The sequence below is a fragment of the Scyliorhinus torazame genome, chromosome 5, assembly GCF_047496885.1.
Source record: "Scyliorhinus torazame isolate Kashiwa2021f chromosome 5, sScyTor2.1, whole genome shotgun sequence".
In the NCBI taxonomy this organism is placed as follows: Eukaryota; Metazoa; Chordata; class Chondrichthyes; order Carcharhiniformes; family Scyliorhinidae; genus Scyliorhinus; species Scyliorhinus torazame.
Window position 1 is genome coordinate 325,941,678 of NC_092711.1, and position 17,799 is coordinate 325,959,476.

At 53.5% G+C, this 17,799-nt stretch overlaps 1 protein-coding gene across 1 annotated transcript in view; it reads right to left on the bottom strand.

The window, feature by feature from the left end:
* fhl1a (four and a half LIM domains 1a) overlaps positions 1-17,799 on the bottom strand; it is a 42,486-nt gene that overhangs the window by 18,012 nt on the left and 6,675 nt on the right. Inside the window, exons 2-3 of the mRNA XM_072505992.1 lie at positions 16,990-17,174; positions 6,662-6,836 (exon numbers count right to left, since the gene is read on the bottom strand). Of these exons, the coding sequence (XP_072362093.1) occupies positions 6,662-6,836; positions 16,990-17,174 (360 nt within the window). The remainder of the gene's footprint in view (positions 1-6,661; positions 6,837-16,989; positions 17,175-17,799) is intronic.

The window sequence follows — 17,799 nt, forward strand, 5'->3', positions numbered from 1 at the left end:
ATGGGAGTGGAGGCCCCGACGGGTCCGTTGGAGGTGGAGGGAGCATACCGAGTTATGGTGCGAGGACCGAGAGCAGGAGAAGCTCCCAGAGCCATAGTGGTGAGATTTCTCCGTTTTAAGGATAGAGAAATGGTCCTTAGATGGGCGAAGAAAACTCGGTGTAGTAAATGGGAGAACGCGGTGATCCGCGTCTATCAAGATTGGAGTGCGGAGGTGGCGAGAAGGAGGGCGAGCTTTAATCGGGCCAAAGCGGTACTTCACAAAAAAAAGATAAAGTTTGGAATGCTGCAACCGGCAAGACTGTGGGTCACATATCAAGGGAGGCACCACTACTTTGAGACGGCGGATGAAGCGTGGACTTTTATTGTAGAAGAAAAATTGGAATGATTGGACTACGAAAATGAACGTTTGGACAAAGTGGGGGGACGAGTGGGGGGGGGGCGAAGAGGGATTGTATGATTAATCCTGCGGTATGGTAACTTTTCTTTCTCCCACAGGTGGTGATGGGGGGAGGGGGGGAGGGAGAGGAGATGGGGCGTTGGCCATGGGAGGCGGGGCCGAGGGAGAGGCGCGGGCTTGGTTCCCGCGCTATGATAATTATGGCGGGAATAGAGAAGCAGGAAGGAGGGGGCACCGCACGGGGCGAGCCGTGATCACGGGGGGAAGCCGAGGTCAGCCAGAGTTTGCTGACTTCTGGGAGCAACATGGGGGGAGTAATTACGCTAGCGGGGGGTCTAGCGGGGGGGGGGGAGGGGGGAATTACTGGGTTGCTGCTGCTGGGGAAAGGGGGGAGTGGGTGCGGGAAAGGATGGGCGGGGGGGCACCGTCTGGGAGAAATACAGCCGCGTGGGAACTGGGCGAGAAGCTGGAAAAAGATGATGGCTAACCGGCAAGGGGGGGGGGTGGGAAGCCCCCCAACTCGGCTGATCACGTGGAACGTGAGGGGGCTTAACGGGCCGATAAGGAGGGCACGAGTACTCGCACACCTTAAGAAACTTAAAGCAGATGTGGTCATGTTACAGGAAACGCACCTGAAACTGATAGATCAGGTTAGGTTGCGCAAAGGATGGGTAGGGCAGGTGTTCCATTCGGGGCTAGATGCGAAAAACAGGGGGGTGGCTATATTAGTGGGGAAGCGGGTAATGTTCGAGGCAAAGACTATAGTGGCGGATAACGGGGGCAGATACGTGATGGTGAGTGGCAAATTACAGGGAGAGATGGTGGTGTTGGTAAACGTGTATGCCCCGAATTGGGACGATGCCAATTTTATGAGGCGAATGCTAGGACGCATCCCAGACCTAGAGACCGGAAAGCTGATAATGGGGGGAGACTTTAACACGGTGTTGGAACCAAGGCTGGATAGGTCGAAGTCCAGGACTGGTAGGAGGCCGGCAGCAGCCAAGGTGCTTAAGGATTTTATGGAGCAGATGGGAGGGGTGGACCCGTGGAGATTCAGTAGACCTAGGAGTAAGGAGTTCTCGTTTTTCTCCTATGTCCATAAAGTCTATTCACGCATAGACTTTTTTGTGTTGGGTAGGGCATTGATCCCGAGGGTGAGGGGAACGGAATATACGGCTATAGCCATTTCGGATCATGCCCCACACTGGGTAGACTTGGAGATAGGGGAGGAAACAAGAGGGCGTCCACCCTGGAGAATGGATATGGGACTAATGGCGGATGAGGGGGTGTGCTTAAGGGTGAGGGGATGCATTGAAAAGTACTTGGAACTCAATGACAATGGGGAGGTTCAGGTGGGAGTGGTCTGGGAGGCGTTGAAGGCGGTGGTTAGGGGGGAGCTGATATCAATAAGGACACATAAAGGGAAGCAGGAGAGTAAGGAACGGGAGCGGTTGTTGCAAGAACTTTTGAGGGTGGACAGACAGTTTGCGGAAGCACCGGAGGAGGGACTGTATAGGGAAAGGCAAAGGCTGCATGTGGAATTTGACTTGCTGACCACAGGCACTGCAGAGGCACAATGGAGGAAGGCGCAGGGTGTACAGTATGAATATGGAGAGAAGGCGAGCAGATTGCTGGCACACCAATTGAGGAAAAGGGGAGCAGCGAGGGAAATAGGGGGGGTGAGAGACGAAGATGGAGAGACGGAGCGGGGAGCGGAGAGAGTGAATGAAGTGTTCAAGACATTTTATAAAAAATTGTATGAAGCTCAACCCCCGGATGGGAGGGAGAGAATGATGGAGTTTTTGGATCGGCTGGAAATTCCCAAGGTGGAAGAGCAGGAAAGGATGGGATTGGGAGCACAGATCACGGTAGAAGAAGTGGTGAAAGGAATTAGGAACATGCAGACGGGAAAGGCCCCGGGACCGGACGGATTCCCAGTTGAATTTTACAGAAAATATTTGGACTTGCTCGCCCCGCTACTGACGAGGACCTTCAACGAGGCAAAGGAAAGGGGACAACTGCCCCCGACTATGTCAGAAGCAACGATATCGCTTCTTTTAAAGAAGGAAAAGGATCCGCTACAATGCGGGTCCTACAGACCAATCTCCCTCCTCAATGTAGATGCCAAGGTCTTGGCCAAGGTAATGGCAATGAGAATAGAGGAATGTGTCCCGGGGGTGGTTCATGAGGACCAAACTGGGTTTGTGAAGGGGAGACAGCTGAACACGAACATACGGAGGTTGTTAGGCGTAATGATGATGGCCCCACCAGAGGGTGAAACGGAGATAGTAGTGGCGATGGATGCCGAGAAAGCATTTGATAGAGTGGAGTGGGATTATCTGTGGGAGGTGTTGAGGAGATTTGGGTTCGGAGAGGGGTATGTTAGATGGGTGCAGCTGTTGTATAGGGCCCCAGTGGCGAGTGTGGTCACGAATGGATGGGGATCGGCATATTTTCGGCTCCACAGAGGGACAAGGCAGGGATGTCCTCTGTCCCCATTACTGTTTGCACTGGCGATTGAGCCCCTGGCGATAGCGCTGAGAGGTTCCAAGGGATGGAGGGGAATACTTAGGGGAGGAGAAGAACACCGGGTATCTTTATATGCGGATGATCTGCTACTATATGTGGCGGATCCAGCGGAGGGGATGCCAGAAATAATGCGGATACTTGGGGAGTTTGGGGATTTTTCAGGGTATAAATTGAACATGGGAAAGAGTGAGCTGTTTGTGGTGCATCCAGGGGAGCAGAGTAGAGAAATAGAAGACCTACCGTTGAGGAAGGTAACAAGAGACTTTCGTTACCTGGGGATCCAGATAGCTAAGAATTGGGGCACATTGCACAGGCTAAATTTGACGCGGTTGGTGGAACAGATGGAGGAAGATTTCAAGAGATGGGACATGGTAGCATTGTCAATGGCAGGGAGGGTGCAGGCAGTTAAGATGGTGGTCCTCCCGAGATTCCTCTTTGTGTTTCAGTGTCTCCCGGTGGTGATCACGAAGGCTTTTTTCAAAAGGATAGAAAAGAGTATTATGGGTTTTGTTTGGGCCGGGAAGACTCCGAGAGTGAGGAAGGGATTCTTACAGCGTAGTAGGGATAGGGGGGGGCTGGCACTACCGAGCCTAAGTGAGTATTATTGGGCCGCTAATATTTCAATGGTGAGTAAGTGGATGGGAGAGGAGGAAGGAGCGGCGTGGAAGAGATTAGAGAGGGCGTCCTGTAGGGGGACCAGCCTGCAGGCTATGGTGACAGCCCCATTGCCGTTCTCACCAAGGAACTATACCACGAGTCCGGTGGTGGTAGCTACACTGAAGATTTGGGGACAGTGGAGACGACATAGGGGAAAGACCGGAGCACTGGGGGGGTCCCCGATAAGAAACAACCATAGGTTTGCCCCGGGGGGAATGGATGGGGGATATGGAATGTGGCAAAGAGCAGGTATAACGCAATTGAAAGATCTATTTGTGGATGGGAAGTTTGCGAGTCTGGGAGCGCTGACCGAGAAATATGGGTTGCCCCAAGGGAATGCATTCAGGTACATGCAATTGAGGGCTTTTGCGAGGCAGCAGGTGAGGGAATTCCCGCAGCTCCCGACACAAGAGGTGCAGGACAGAGTCATCTCAAAGAAATGGGTGGGGGACGGTAAGGTGTCGGATATATATAGGGAAATGAGAGACGAAGGGGAGACTATGATGGACGAACTAAAAGGGAAATGGGAAGAAGAGCTAGGGGAGGAGATTGAGGAGGGGATGTGGGCAGATGCCCTAAACAGGGTAAACTCGTCGTCCTCGTGCGCCAGGCTAAGCCTGATTCAGTTTAAGGTATTACACAGGGCACATATGACTGGAACACGGCTCAGTAAATTTTTTGGGGTGGAGGATAGGTGTGCGAGGTGCTCGAGAAGCCCAGCGAATCATACCCATATGTTTTGGTCATGCCCGGCACTACAGGGGTTTTGGATGGGGGTGACAAAGGTGCTTTCGAAGGTGGTGGGGGTCCGGGTCGAGCGAAGCTGGGGGTTGGCTATATTTGGGGTTGCACAAGAGCCGGGAGTGCAGGAGGCGAAAGAGGCCGATGTTTTGGCCTTTGCGTCCCTAGTAGCCCGGCGCAGAATATTGCTAATGTGGAAAGAAGCCAAGCCCCCGGGGGTGGAGACCTGGATAAATGACATGGCGGGGTTCATAAAGTTAGAGCGGATTAAGTTCGTCCTAAGGGGGTCGGCTCAAGGGTTTACAAGGCGGTGGCAACCGTTCGTCGAATATCTTGCGGAAAGATAGATAGGGGAGAACAAAGAAGGCAGCAGCAGCAGCCCAGAACTTGGGGTGTGGGGGGAGGGGGGGGGGGGGGGGTGTGGCCTGAGACAAGGCAGTTGCCAATTAGGGCTAGTTTTTATTTTTGTTATTTAATATTTATTTATTTGTTGTTGTTCTTGTTTAAATAAAAAAGGTCATTATTATCTGTGTTGTTATAATGTTGTGTAAAGGATGCACAATGTACTGTGTTGGTTGACCAAAAATTTTCAATAAAATATTATTTAAAAAAAAAAAAAAAACTGGGCCGGTGATTAACCAGCAGACAGTTAACCAGGCTGTTGATTAACCAGCAGACAGTTAACCAGGCTGTTGATTAACCAGCAGGCAGGGCAGTTAACCAGGCCGGTGATTAACCATGAGACAGTTAAGTAGGCAGTTAACCAGGCCGATGATTAACCATCAGACAGTTAACCAGGCCGGTGATTAACCAGCAGACAGGGCAGTTAACCAGGCCGGTGATTAATCATCAGACATTAACCAGGCCGGTGATTAACCAGCAGACAGTTAACCAGGCTGGTGATTAACCAGCAGACAGGGCAGTTAACCAGGCCGGTGATTAACCAGCAGACAGTTAACCTGGCCGGTGATTAACCAGCAGACAGGGCAGTTAACCAGGCCGGTGATTAACCATCAGACATTAACCAGGCCGGTGATTAACCAGCAGACAGTTAACCAGGCTGGTGATTAACCAGCAGACAGGGCAGTTAACCAGGCCGGTGATTAACCAGCAGACAGGGCAGTTAACCAGGCCGGTGATTAACCAGCAGACAGGGCAGTTAACCAGGCTGGTGATTAACCAGCAGACAGTTAACCAGGCCAGTGGTTAACCAGCAGACAGTTAACCAGGCAGGTGATTAACCAGCAGACAGTTAACCAGGCTGGTGATTAACCAGCAGACAGTTAACCGGGACGGTGATTAACCAGCAAACTGTTAACCAGGCTGTTGATTAACCAGCAGACAGTTAACCAGGCAGGTGATTAACCAGCAGACAGTTAACCAGGCTGGTGATTAACCAGCAGGCAGTTAACCAGGCAGGTGATTAACCAGCAGACAGGCAACCAGGCAGGTGATTAACCAGCACGCAGTTAACCAGGCAGCTGATTAACCAGCTGACAGTTAACCATCAGACAGTTAACCAGGCCGCTGATTAACCAGCTGACAGTTAACCAGGCCGGTGATTAACCATCAGACAGTTAACCAGGCAGGTGATTAACCAGCTGACAGTTAACCATCAGACAGTTAACCAGGCCGGTGATTAACCAGCTGACAGTTAACCAGGCCGGTGATTAACCAGCAGGCAGTTAATCAGGCAGGTGATTAACCAGCTGACAGTTAACCAGGCCGGTGATTAACCAGCAGACAGTTAACCAGGCCGGTGATTAACCAGCAGGCAGTTAATCAGGCAGATGATTAACCATCAGACAGTTAACCAGGCCGGTGATTAACCAGCTGACAGTTAACCAGGCCGGTGATTAACCAGCAGGCAGTTAATCAGGCAGGTGATTAACCAGCTGACAGTTAACCAGGCCGGTGATTAACCAGCAGACAGTTAACCAGGTTGGTGATTAGCCAGCAGACAGTTAACAAGGTTGGTGATTAACCAGCAGGCAGTTAACAGGCAGGTGATTAACCAACAGGCAGTTGATTAACCAGCAGACAGTTAACCAGGCTGGTGATTAACCAGAAGAGAGGCAACCAGGCAGGTGATTAACCAGCAGACAGTTAACCAGGACGGTGATTAACCAGCAGACAGTTAACCAGGCTGTTGATTAACCATCAGACAGTTAACTAGGATGTTGATTAACCAGCAGACAATTAACCAGTCTTGTGATTAACCAGCAGGCAGTTAACTGGGCCGGTGATTAACCAGCTGACAGTTAACCAGGCCGGTGATTAACCAGCAGACAGTTAACCAGGCTGGTGGTTAACCAGCAGGCGGTTAGTGGCTAACCTGGTTTGATGGGTCTCTTGCAGCTGTGACAGGTGGAGGCATCAGTCCGCGGCAGGCACTTGGTGCAGGTGATTCGGTCGTTCTTCAAGGTGAAGGAATCGTTGGCGAGTGAACGGCTGCAGTGATAACAACGGAAGCAGTTCTCGTGCCAGTAACGGCCACTGTGGTGAAGCTCCTAAACCAAATACAGACAAACATCAACTCCAGAGACTCGAATAGACAAAACTGCAACAAGCAATATCTCAATTACACAGAATTCTGGGATGAAATTGTGAAGGATTTTCAATGCTCGAGTCAGGAATTGCTGTTGGATAGGGAACCGGCCAAAGTGACTCTTACTGAAGACGGAGCAGAAATAAACTGAGATTCTAGACCATTAGTCTAACGTCAGCTGTGGAAAAATGATTCAACTCTATTCGGGGGGGGGGGGGGGGGTGCTGCACATTCGGACAAACTGGAAAATTCCAGGAACAACACAAACACAAAGGGTAAAAAAGAGAAAAATGACTGAGCTGAAGGCCGACAGGTTCTCGAGACCTGGTGACCTGCGTCCTGGGGTCTTAAAATAAGTGGCAACAAAGATGGTGAATATATTGATTGTGATCTTGCAAATTCCCAAGATTTGGGAAGGGTCCCAGCGGATTGGAAAACTGAATATAACACCTCGAATCAGAAAGCAGGAAACTACTGGACAGGAATTTTTAAAAAATTCATTAATGGGATGTGAGCGTCGCTAGCGAGACCAGTATGTGTTGCCCATCCCGAATTGCCCTTCAGGAGGCGCTGTTGAGCTGCCTTCATGAGTGGCTGGAGTCCCTGTGATGAGCTGGAATCCTTTATTCAGGAAGAAGCAGGACATTGAGAAAATGATACTATATTCAGACAGAATCAACATGGTTTGTGTGAGCAAAATTGTGTCTTTGAGACTGAAACAAGCAGGGTAGATAAAGGGGAAACGGTTGATGTAATGCATTTGGATTTCCAAAAGGTGTTCAATAAGAGATAAGAGCTCTGGGGTGAAATATCAGCACAGCCAGAGGATTGGCTAACTAACAAGAAATGGAATGTCCACGTAACTGAGTCATTTACAGTTGACAAACGGTGGATGGAGTGTTTCGGACCCGTGCTGGTCCTCAAACATTGACAATTTATGTCAAGGACTTGTATGAAGGGACTGAGTGTTATGCAGCCAGATTTGCTGAAGATACAAATATAGGAAAAAAGGAGCAGGAGGTAACCATTCAGCCCATCACTCATGCTCCCTCATTCTATTGATTTCTGCCTTGAACATATTCAATGATTGAGCTTCCACAACCCTCTGGGGTAGAGAATTCCAAAGATTCACAATCCTCTGAACCTCTGGATTATTAATCCAGTTAAATCTCCACTATCACCATCTCCATATATCCCCATCCCCAATACCATCGAAACATAGAAACAAATAGGAGCAGGAGGCAGCCATGTGGCCTTCGCGCCTGCTCTCTGCCATTCATTCTGATTATCCGTCTCAACAGCCTAATCCCAGTCTGGTGATATGCATCAGTGTAAATACACAAGGGGTTAAAGCAGGTACACTGCAACTAAATAAACGCTAGAGGGAGCACCAGAGACATCCTGACACACAGACATTCAAACAATACTTTGGCTAACAGGGTTACGGAAAATCCCAAAGCCTTTTATTCGTATATAAGGAGCAAGAGGGTAACGAGAGAAAGGATTGGCCCACTCAAAGACAAAAGAGGGAATTTATGCATGGAGTCAGAGGAAATGGGTGAGATTCTTAATGAGTACTTTGCATCGGTATTCACCAAGGAGAGGGACATGACGGATGTTGAGGCTAGGGATGGATGTTTAAATACTCTAGGTCAAGTCGGCATAAGGAAGGGGGAAGTTTTGGGTATTCTAAAAGGCATTACGGTGGACAAGTCCCCAGGTCTGGATGGGATCTATCCCAGGTTACTGAGGGAAGCGAGGGACGAAATAGCTGGGGCCTTAACAGATACCTTTGCAGCATCCTTGAGCACGGGTGAGGTCTCGGAGGACTGGAGAATTGCTAATGTCCCTTTGTTTAAGAAGGGTAGCAGGGATAATCCAGGGAATTATAGACCTGTGAGCTTGACGTCAGTGGTAGGCAAACTGTTGGAGAAGATACTGAGGGATAGGATCTATTCACATTTGGAAGAAAATAGACTTATCAGTAATAGGCAGCATGGTTTTGTGCAGGGAAGGTCATGTCTTACAAACCTAATAGAATTCTTTGAGGAAGTGACAAAGTTAATTGATGAGGGAAGGGCTGTAGATGTCATATACATGGACTTCAGTAAAGCGTTTGATAAAGTTCCCCATGGCAGGTTGATGGAAAAAGTGAAGTCGTATGGGGTTCAGGGTGTACTAGCTAGATGGATAAAGAACTGGCTGGGCAACAGGAGACAGAGAGTAGTGGTGGAAGGGAGTGTCTCAAAATGGAGAAAGGTGACTAGTGGTGTTCCACAGGGATCCGTGCTCGGACCACTGTTGTTTGTGATATACATAAATGATCTGGACCAAGGTATAGGTGGTCTGATTAGCAGGTTTGCAGATGATACTAAGATTGGTGGAGTTGCAGATAGCGAGGAGGACTGTCAGAGAATACAGCAAAATATAGATCGATTGGAGAGTTGGGCAGAGAAATGGCAGATGGAGTTCAATCCAGGCAAATATGAGGTGATGCATTTTGGACGATCCAATTCAAGAGCGGACTATAAGGTCAATGGAAGAGACCTGGGGAAAATTGATGTACAGAGAGATCTGGGAGTTCAGGTCTAGTGTACCCTGAAAGTGGCAACGCAGGTCGATAGAGTGGTCAAGAAGGCATACAGCATGCTTGCCTCCATCGGACGGGGTATTGAGTACAAGAGTTTGGCAGGTCATGTTACAGTTGTATAGGACTTTGGTTAGGCCACATTTGGAATACTGCGTGCAGTTCTGGTCGCCACATTACCAGAAGGATGTGGATGCTTTAGAGAGGGTGCAGAGGAGGTTCACCAGGAGGTTGCCTGGTATGGAGGGTGCTAGCTATGAAGAAAGGTTGAGTAGATTAGGATTGTTTTCGTTGGAAAGACGGAGGTTGAGGGGGGACCTGATTGAGGTCTACAAAATTATGAGAGGTATGGACAGGGTGGATAGCAACAAGCTTTTTCCAAGAGTGGGGGTGTCAATTACAAGGGGTCACGATTTCAAGGTGAGAGGGGGAAAGTTTAAGGGAGATGTGCGCGGAAAGCTTTTTACGCAGAGGGTGGTGGGTGCCTGGAATGCTTTGCCAGCGGAGGTGGTAGAGGCGGGCACGATAGCATCATTTAAGATGCACCTGGACAGATATATGAACGGGCGGGGAACAGAGGGAAGTAGATCCTTGGAAAATAGGCGGCAGGTTTAGATAAAGGATCTGGATCGGGGCAGGCTGGGAGGGCCGATGGGGCTGTTCCTGTGCTGTAATTTTCTTTGTTCTTTGTTCTTAATTTGGCCCAGCTGCTTTCAAACATCTACAAGTGGTGAAAAGTGATAGATAAATGTACGGTAAGGTTATATATAAATGTACGGTTTTCTTTCTTTTAGCGAGTCTGGATCAGCATTTGCTTTCTTTAAAAATCAATGATCCTGGTCACATTAATTCACTCTGTTGCCATATTTCTGCCTTAACCACAAACCCGGCAAGTGAAGTTCACAACTTGTTGAGTGTCTCTGCAAGTTTCATCCAAAGTCTTCGCAGCAGTTTAGAGAGTGACCCGTGCACTGCACCTCCCTCAATGAGGTCGGTTAACAAACGCCAGGTTGACCAGCGACGCCCACATCCTGTCAATCAATTTTGTAAAATCCCGAAGAGTGAAATCAGTGATTTTAGAATATTGACAGTTCCTGATTGTTCCAGCAGATGGCGGTGAAGGATCACCGAGGACAATGTGACATTTGTGAAGATGGAAAACTGAGAATTTAGAATATGAAAGAAAAATGTCCAATCTCCAAAGTGTTTAAAACCAATCAGGAGGTTTAGAAATGCAGCCACTGATGTGATGTAAGAAATGCAGCTGCAAATACGTGCTCAGCAAGATCCCACAGACAGCAACATGATCATAGAATTTACAGTGGAGAAGGAGGCCATTCGGCCCATCGAGTCTGCACCGGCTCTTGGAAAGAGAACCCACTTAAGCCCCGCCTCCACCCTAACCCCGTAACCCAGTAACACCACCTAATATTTTTTGGACACTAAGTGCATTTAGCACGGCCAGTCCACCTAACCTGCACATCTTTGGACTGTGGGAGGAAACAGACGCACACACGGGGAGAACGTGCAGACTCCGCACAGTCACCCAGCAGGGAATCGAACCTGGGACCCTGCCGCTGTGAAGCAAATGTGCTAACCACTGTGCTACCGGCCGATATTGATCAAATAATCTGATTCAGCTGGTTGAGGCATAAATATTGACCAGAACACGAGGGAGAACTCCTCTAGCCACCTGGGGGAAAAGGACATCGGTTTTTAACCTCATTTGATAGAAGACTTCTCCCACAGTGCAGCACTCCCTCAGTACTGACCCTCTGACAGTGCAGCACTCCCTCAGTACTGACCCTCTGACAGTGCAGCACTCCCTCAGTACTGACCCTCTGACAGTGCGGCACTCCCTCAGTACTGACCCTCTGACAGTGCAGCACTCCCTCAGTACTGACCCTCTGACAGTGCGGCACTCCCTCAGTACTGACCCTCTGACAGTGCGGCACTCCCTCAGTACTGACCCTCTGACAGTGCGGCACTCCCTCAGTACTGACCCTCTGACAGTGCAGCACTCCCTCAGTACTGACCCTCTGACACTGCAGCACTCGCTCAGTACTGACCCTCTGACAGTGAGGCACTCCCTCAGTACTGACCCTCTGACAGTGCGGCACTCCCTCAGTACTGACCCTCTGACAGTGCGGCACTCCCTCAGTACTGACCCTCTGACAGTGCGGCACTCCCTCAGTACTGACCCTCTGACAGTGCAGCACTCCCTCAGTACTGACCCTCTGACAGTGCAGCACTCCCTCAGTACTGACCCTCTGACAATGCTGCACTCCCTCAGGACTGACCCTCTGACAGTGCGGCACTCCCTCAGTACTGACCCTCTGACAGTGCAGCACTCCCTCAGTACTGACCCTCTGACAGTGCAGCACTGCCTCAGTACTGACTCTCTGACAGTGCAGCACTCCCTCAGTACTGACCCTCTGACAGTGCAGCACTCCCTCAGTACTGACTCTCTGACAGTGCGGCACTCCCTCAGTACTGACCCTCTGACAGTGCAGCACTCCCTCAGTACTGGCCCTCTGACAGTGCAGCACTCCCTCCGTACTGACCCTCTGACAGTGCAGCACTGCCTCAGTACTGACTCTCTGACAGTGCGGCACTCCCTCAGTACTGACCCTCTGACAGTGCGGCACTCCCTCAGCACTGACCCTCTGACAGTGCAGCGCTCCCTCAGTACTGACCCTCTGACAGTGCGGCACTCCCTCAGTACTGACCCTCTGATAGTGCGGCACCCCCTCAGTACTGACACTCTGACTGTGCGGCACTCCCTTAGTACTGACCCTCTGACAGTGCAGCACTCCCTCAGTACTGACCCTCAGACAGTGCATCACTCCCTCAGTACTGACCCTCTGACAGTGCGGCACTCCCTCAGTACTGACCCACTGACAGTGCGGCACTCCCTCAGTACTGACCCTCTGACAGTGCGGCACTCCCTCAGTACTGAACCTCTGACAGTGCAGCATTCCCTCAGCACTGACTCTCTGACAGTGCAGCACTCCCTCAGTACTGAACCTCTGACAGTGCAGCATTCCCTCAGTACTGACCCTCTGACAGTGCTGCACTCCCTCAGTACTGACCCTCTGACAGTGCGGCACTCCCTCAGTACTGAGCCTCTGACAGTGCGGCACTCCCTCAGTACTGACCCTCTGACAGTGCGGCACTCCCTCAGTACTGACCCTCTGACAGTGCGGCGCTCCCTCAGCACTGACCCTCTGACAGTGCGGCACTCCCTCAGTACTGACCCTCTGACAGTGCGACACTCCCTCAGTACTGACCCTCTGACAGTGCGGCACTCCCTCAGTACTGACCCTCTGACAGTGCGACACTCCCTCAGTACTGACCCTCTGACAGTGCGGCACTCCCTCAGTACTGACCCTCTGATAGTGCGGCACCCCCTCAGTACTGACACTCTGACTGTGCGGCACTCCCTTAGTACTGACCCTCTGACAGTGCAGCACTCCCTCAGTACTGACCCTCTGACAGTGCAACACTCCCTCAGTACTGACCCTCTGACAGTGCGGCACTCCCTCAGTACTGACCCTCTGACAGTGCGGCACGCCCTCAGTACTGACCCTCTGACAGTGCGGCACTCCCTCAGTACTGACCCTCTGACAGTGCGGCACTCCCTCAGTACTGACCCTCTGACAGTGCAGCACTCCCTCAGTACTGACCCTCTGACAGTGCGGCACTCCCTCAGTACTGACCCTCTGACAGTGCGGCACTCCCTCAATACTGACCCTCTGACAGTGCGGCACTCCCTCAATACTGACCCTCTGACAGTGCGGCACTCCCTCAGTACTGACCCTCTGACAGTGCAGCACTCTCTCAGTACTGACCCTCTGACAGTGCGGCACTCCCTCAGTACTGACCCTCTGACAGTGCGGCGCTCCCTCAGTACTGACCCTCTGACAGTGCGGCACTCCCTCAGTACTGACCCTCTGACAGTGCAGCACTCCCTCAGTACTGACCCTCTGACAGTGCGGCACTCCCTCAGTACTGACCCTCTGACAGTGCGGCACTCCCTCAATACTGACCCTCTGACAGTGCGGCACTCCCTCAATACTGACCCTCTGACAGTGCGGCACTCCCTCAGTACTGACCCTCTGACAGTGCAGCACTCTCTCAGTACTGACCCTCTGACAGTGCGGCACTCCCTCAGTACTGCCCCTCTGACAGTGCGGCACTCCCTCAGTACTGACCCTCTGACAGTGCAGCACTCCCTCAGTACTGACCCTCTGACAGTGCGGCACTCCCTCAGTACTGACCCTCTGACAGTGCAGCACTCTCTCAGTACTGACCCTCTGACAGTGCGGCACTCCCTCAATACTGACCCTCTGACAGTGCGGCACTCCCTCAGTACTGACCCTCTGACAGTGCAGCACTCTCTCAGTACTGACCCTCTGACAGTGCGGCACTCCCTCAGTACTGCCCCTCTGACAGTGCGACACTCCCTCAGTACTGACTCTCTGACAGTGCGGCACTCCCTCAGTACTGACCCTCTGACAGTGCGGCACTCCCTCAGTACTGACCCTCTGACAGTGCGGCACTCCCTCAGTACTGACCCTCTGACAGTGCAGCACTCTCTCAGTACTGACCCTCTGACAGTGCGGCACTCCCTCAATACTGACCCTCTGACAGTGCGGCACTCCCTCAGTACTGACCCTCTGACAGTGCAGCACTCTCTCAGTACTGACCCTCTGACAGTGCGGCACTCCCTCAGTACTGCCCCTCTGACAGTGCGACACTCCCTCAGTACTGACCCTCTGACAGTGCGGCACTCCCTCAGTACTGACCCTCTGACAGTGCGGCACTCCCTCAATACTGACCCTCTGACAGTGCGGCACTCCCTCAGTACTGACCCTCTGACAGTGCAGCACTCTCTCAGTACTGACCCTCTGACAGTGCGGCACTCCCTCAGTACTGACCCTCTGACAGTGCAGCACTCCCTCAGTACTGACCCTCTGACAGTGCAGCACTCCCTCAGCACTGACCCTCTGACAGTGCAGCACTCCCTCAGTACTGACCCTCTGACAGTGCGGCAGTCCCTCAGTACTGACCCTCTGACATTGCAGCACTCCCTCAGTACTGACCCTCTGACAGTGCGACACTCCCTCAAACCATATTAATGACAAAAGCAACATATAGAGACATTGGGACGGGTGAGCAATTTGTCAATGTTGTTAATTTGGTGGGATATCCAGAAGCGGTGGGCGGGACAGAGGGGTTCATGGAGGGAATTCTGAGCCTTGGGCACCAAAGGTGGAGCACCCTCACCCCCACCCCTTCATCCCCACCCCCCACCCTCACCCCCATCCCCCACCCTCACCCCCATCCCGCACCCTCACCCCCATCCCCCACCCTCACCCCCACCCCCCACCCTCACCCCCATCCCCCACCCTCACCCTCACCCCCACCCCCCACCCTCACCCCCATCCCCCACCCTCACCCCCACCACCCACCCTCACCCCCATCCCCCACCCTCACCCCCCACCCTCACCCCCACCCTCACCCCCACCCTCACCCCCACCCCCCACCCTCACCCCCATCCCCCACCCTCACCCCCATCCCGCACCCTCACCCCCATCCCCCACCCTCACCCCCACCCCCCACCCTCACCCCCATCCCCCACCCTCACCCCCATCCCCCACCCTCACCCCATCCCCCACCCTCACCCCCACCCCCCACCCTCACCCCCATCCCGCACCCTCACCCCCATCCCCCACCCTCACCCCCACCCCCCACCCTCACCCCCATCCCCCACCCTCACCCCCATCCCCCACCCTCACCCCATCCCCCACCCCCACCCCCCACCCTCACCCCCACCCCTATCACCACCCCCACCCTCACCCCCATCCCCCACCCTCACCCCCATTCCCCACCCTCACCCCCACCCCCCACCCTCACCCCCACCCCTACCCTCACCCCCCCACCCTCACCCCCCACCCCCACCCTCTCCCCTCACCCCACCCTCACCCTCTCCCCTCACCCCATCCCTCACCCTCCACCCCCACCCCTCATCACCACCCCCCTCACCCCCACCCTCTCCCCTCACCCCAACCCCCACCCTCTCCCCTCACCCCCAACCCTCAGTCCCATTGGGAAGGGAATTGGGGCAGCTGAGCGAGACTAGGGGGAGGGGAGGGGACTGGGTCAGGGGGAGGGGAGTGGGGGAGGGGCTGGGGGAGGGGAGGGGAGTGGGGCTGTGGGAGGGGGAGAGGGGTGGGGCTGGGGCAGTGGGAGGGGAGTGGGGCTGGGGGGGGGCTGGGGCAGCAGGTGGGGAGTGAGGGAGGGGATGGGGGAGGGGAGTGGAGATGGGGAGGGGAGTGGGGGAGGGGGAGGGGAGTGTGGCTGGGGGAGAGGGGTGGGGCTGGGGCAGTGGGAGGGGAGTGGGGCTGGGGAGGGGAGTGGGGCTGGGGAGGGGAGTGGGGCTGGGGAGGGGAGTGGGGCTGGGGAGGGGAGTGGGGCTGGGGAGGGAAGTGGGGCTGGGGGAGGGGGAGGGGAGTGGGGCTGGGGGGGGGGAGTGGGACTGGGAGGGGAGTGGGGCTGGGGGAGGGGAGTGGGAGGTGGGGGAGGGGAGTGGGGATGGGGGAGGGGAGTGGGGGGAGGGGAGTGGGGCTGGGGGAGGGGAGTGGGAAGGGGAGTGGGGATGGGGGAGGGGAGTGGGGCTGGGGAGGGGAGTGGGGCTGAGGGAGGGGAGTGGGGCTGGGGGGGGGAGTGGGGCTGGGGGGGGGGAGTGGGGCTGGGGGAGGGGAGTGGGGCTGGGGGAGGGGAGTGGGGCTGGGGGAGGGGAGTGGGGCTGGGGGAGGGGAGTGGGGCTGGGGGAGGGGGTGGGGCTGGGGGAGGGGAGTGGGGCTGTGGGATGGGGGAGGGGAGTGGGGATGGGGAGGGGAGTGGGGATGGGGGAGGGGAGTGGGGATGGGGGAGGGGAGTGGGGGATGGGGGAGGGGAGTGGGGATGGGGGAGGGGAGTGGGGAGGGGAGTGGGGCTGGGGGATGGGGGAGGGGGGAGAGGAATGGGGCTGGGGGGGGGCAGGGTTTGGGATTGGCTGTGCTGTGGTTACAGAGGGCCAGTATATATATGATGGGTTGAATGGTCCCCTTGTTAGTATGCTGTGATTCTAATGAACCAATTTGGCTTTTTGATGCCAATCTGAGATCCGAGTTTATTGTTTATTCCAGATTTGTTTCCAGTGCAGACAGATCGGCCCTCATGGACAGCGGAACGATTCCGTCATTAGTGTCTGAGCAAAGATTTAGCAAATAGTTTTTTATAAAACACTGGAAAATAATCGGGGGCCAATGGAGGATATTTTCTTGTTGTGATGTGGGAGCCGTTTAAATAATAACTTTCCAAAGGGAACGAGAAATCCAGGAAGGGGGTGGGGGGGGGGGGGGGGGATTAATTGGATTGTTTGTTCCTAGGGCTAGCCCAGACAATGTGGGCTGAATAATGGTCAGGAGGATGTCTCCTTCTCCCATTGCCCATTAATGGTTTAATCACCCTCAGCACTGACCTTCGAATCACACCCAATAGGCTTTTTGCATTCAGAGCAAGTGTTGGCAATGAACTTTTCGTAACATTTGATACAGCAATGTTGGTCATCCTTCTGAATGTATTTCTTGCCATGTAGAGATTCTTTGCAGTAATGGCAGTCGAAGCGATCGGGACATGTGCGTTCCGGGTACCTGTAATACGCTTCTGTTCAAACCAGAAAGAAGAAAACATTAACACAGGAAAGCAGCACGGTGGCACAGTGGTTAGCACTGTGCCTCACAGCGCCAGGGTCCAGGTTCGATTCCCCGCTGGGTCACTGTCTGTGCGGAGTCTGCACGTTCTCCCCGTGTCTGCGTGGGTTTCCTCCGGGTGCTCCGCGTTCCTCCCACAGTCCAAAGACGTTGCAGTTTAGATGGATTGGGCCGTGATAAATTGCCCTTAGTGTCCAAAAAGGTTAGGTGGGGTTACTGGGATGAGGTGGGGAGGGGGGCCTAGGTAGAGTGTCTCTTTCAGAGGGTGTTGGTGCAGACTCAATGGGCCGAGATGGCCTCCCCAGGGGATTCTATGATTCTAGGATGTACCTTGTTCTGAACCCTTAAATCCACTTACAAATTTACTAAAACCTGTCAATCTCTGCTTGGAATTGTTCAGCTGATCTCCAGCTTTAGCAGTTACTGCAGAAAGAAAGTTCCAGGTTTCCAATTCCTGACATCATCCCTGAACCGTCCGGCTTGAAATTTAAAGTTCCTCTCCCCCCCCCCCCCCCCCCCCCCCCCCCCCCCACCACCACCAGAGGAAACAGTTTCTCTCGATCTACTCTATCAAAGCC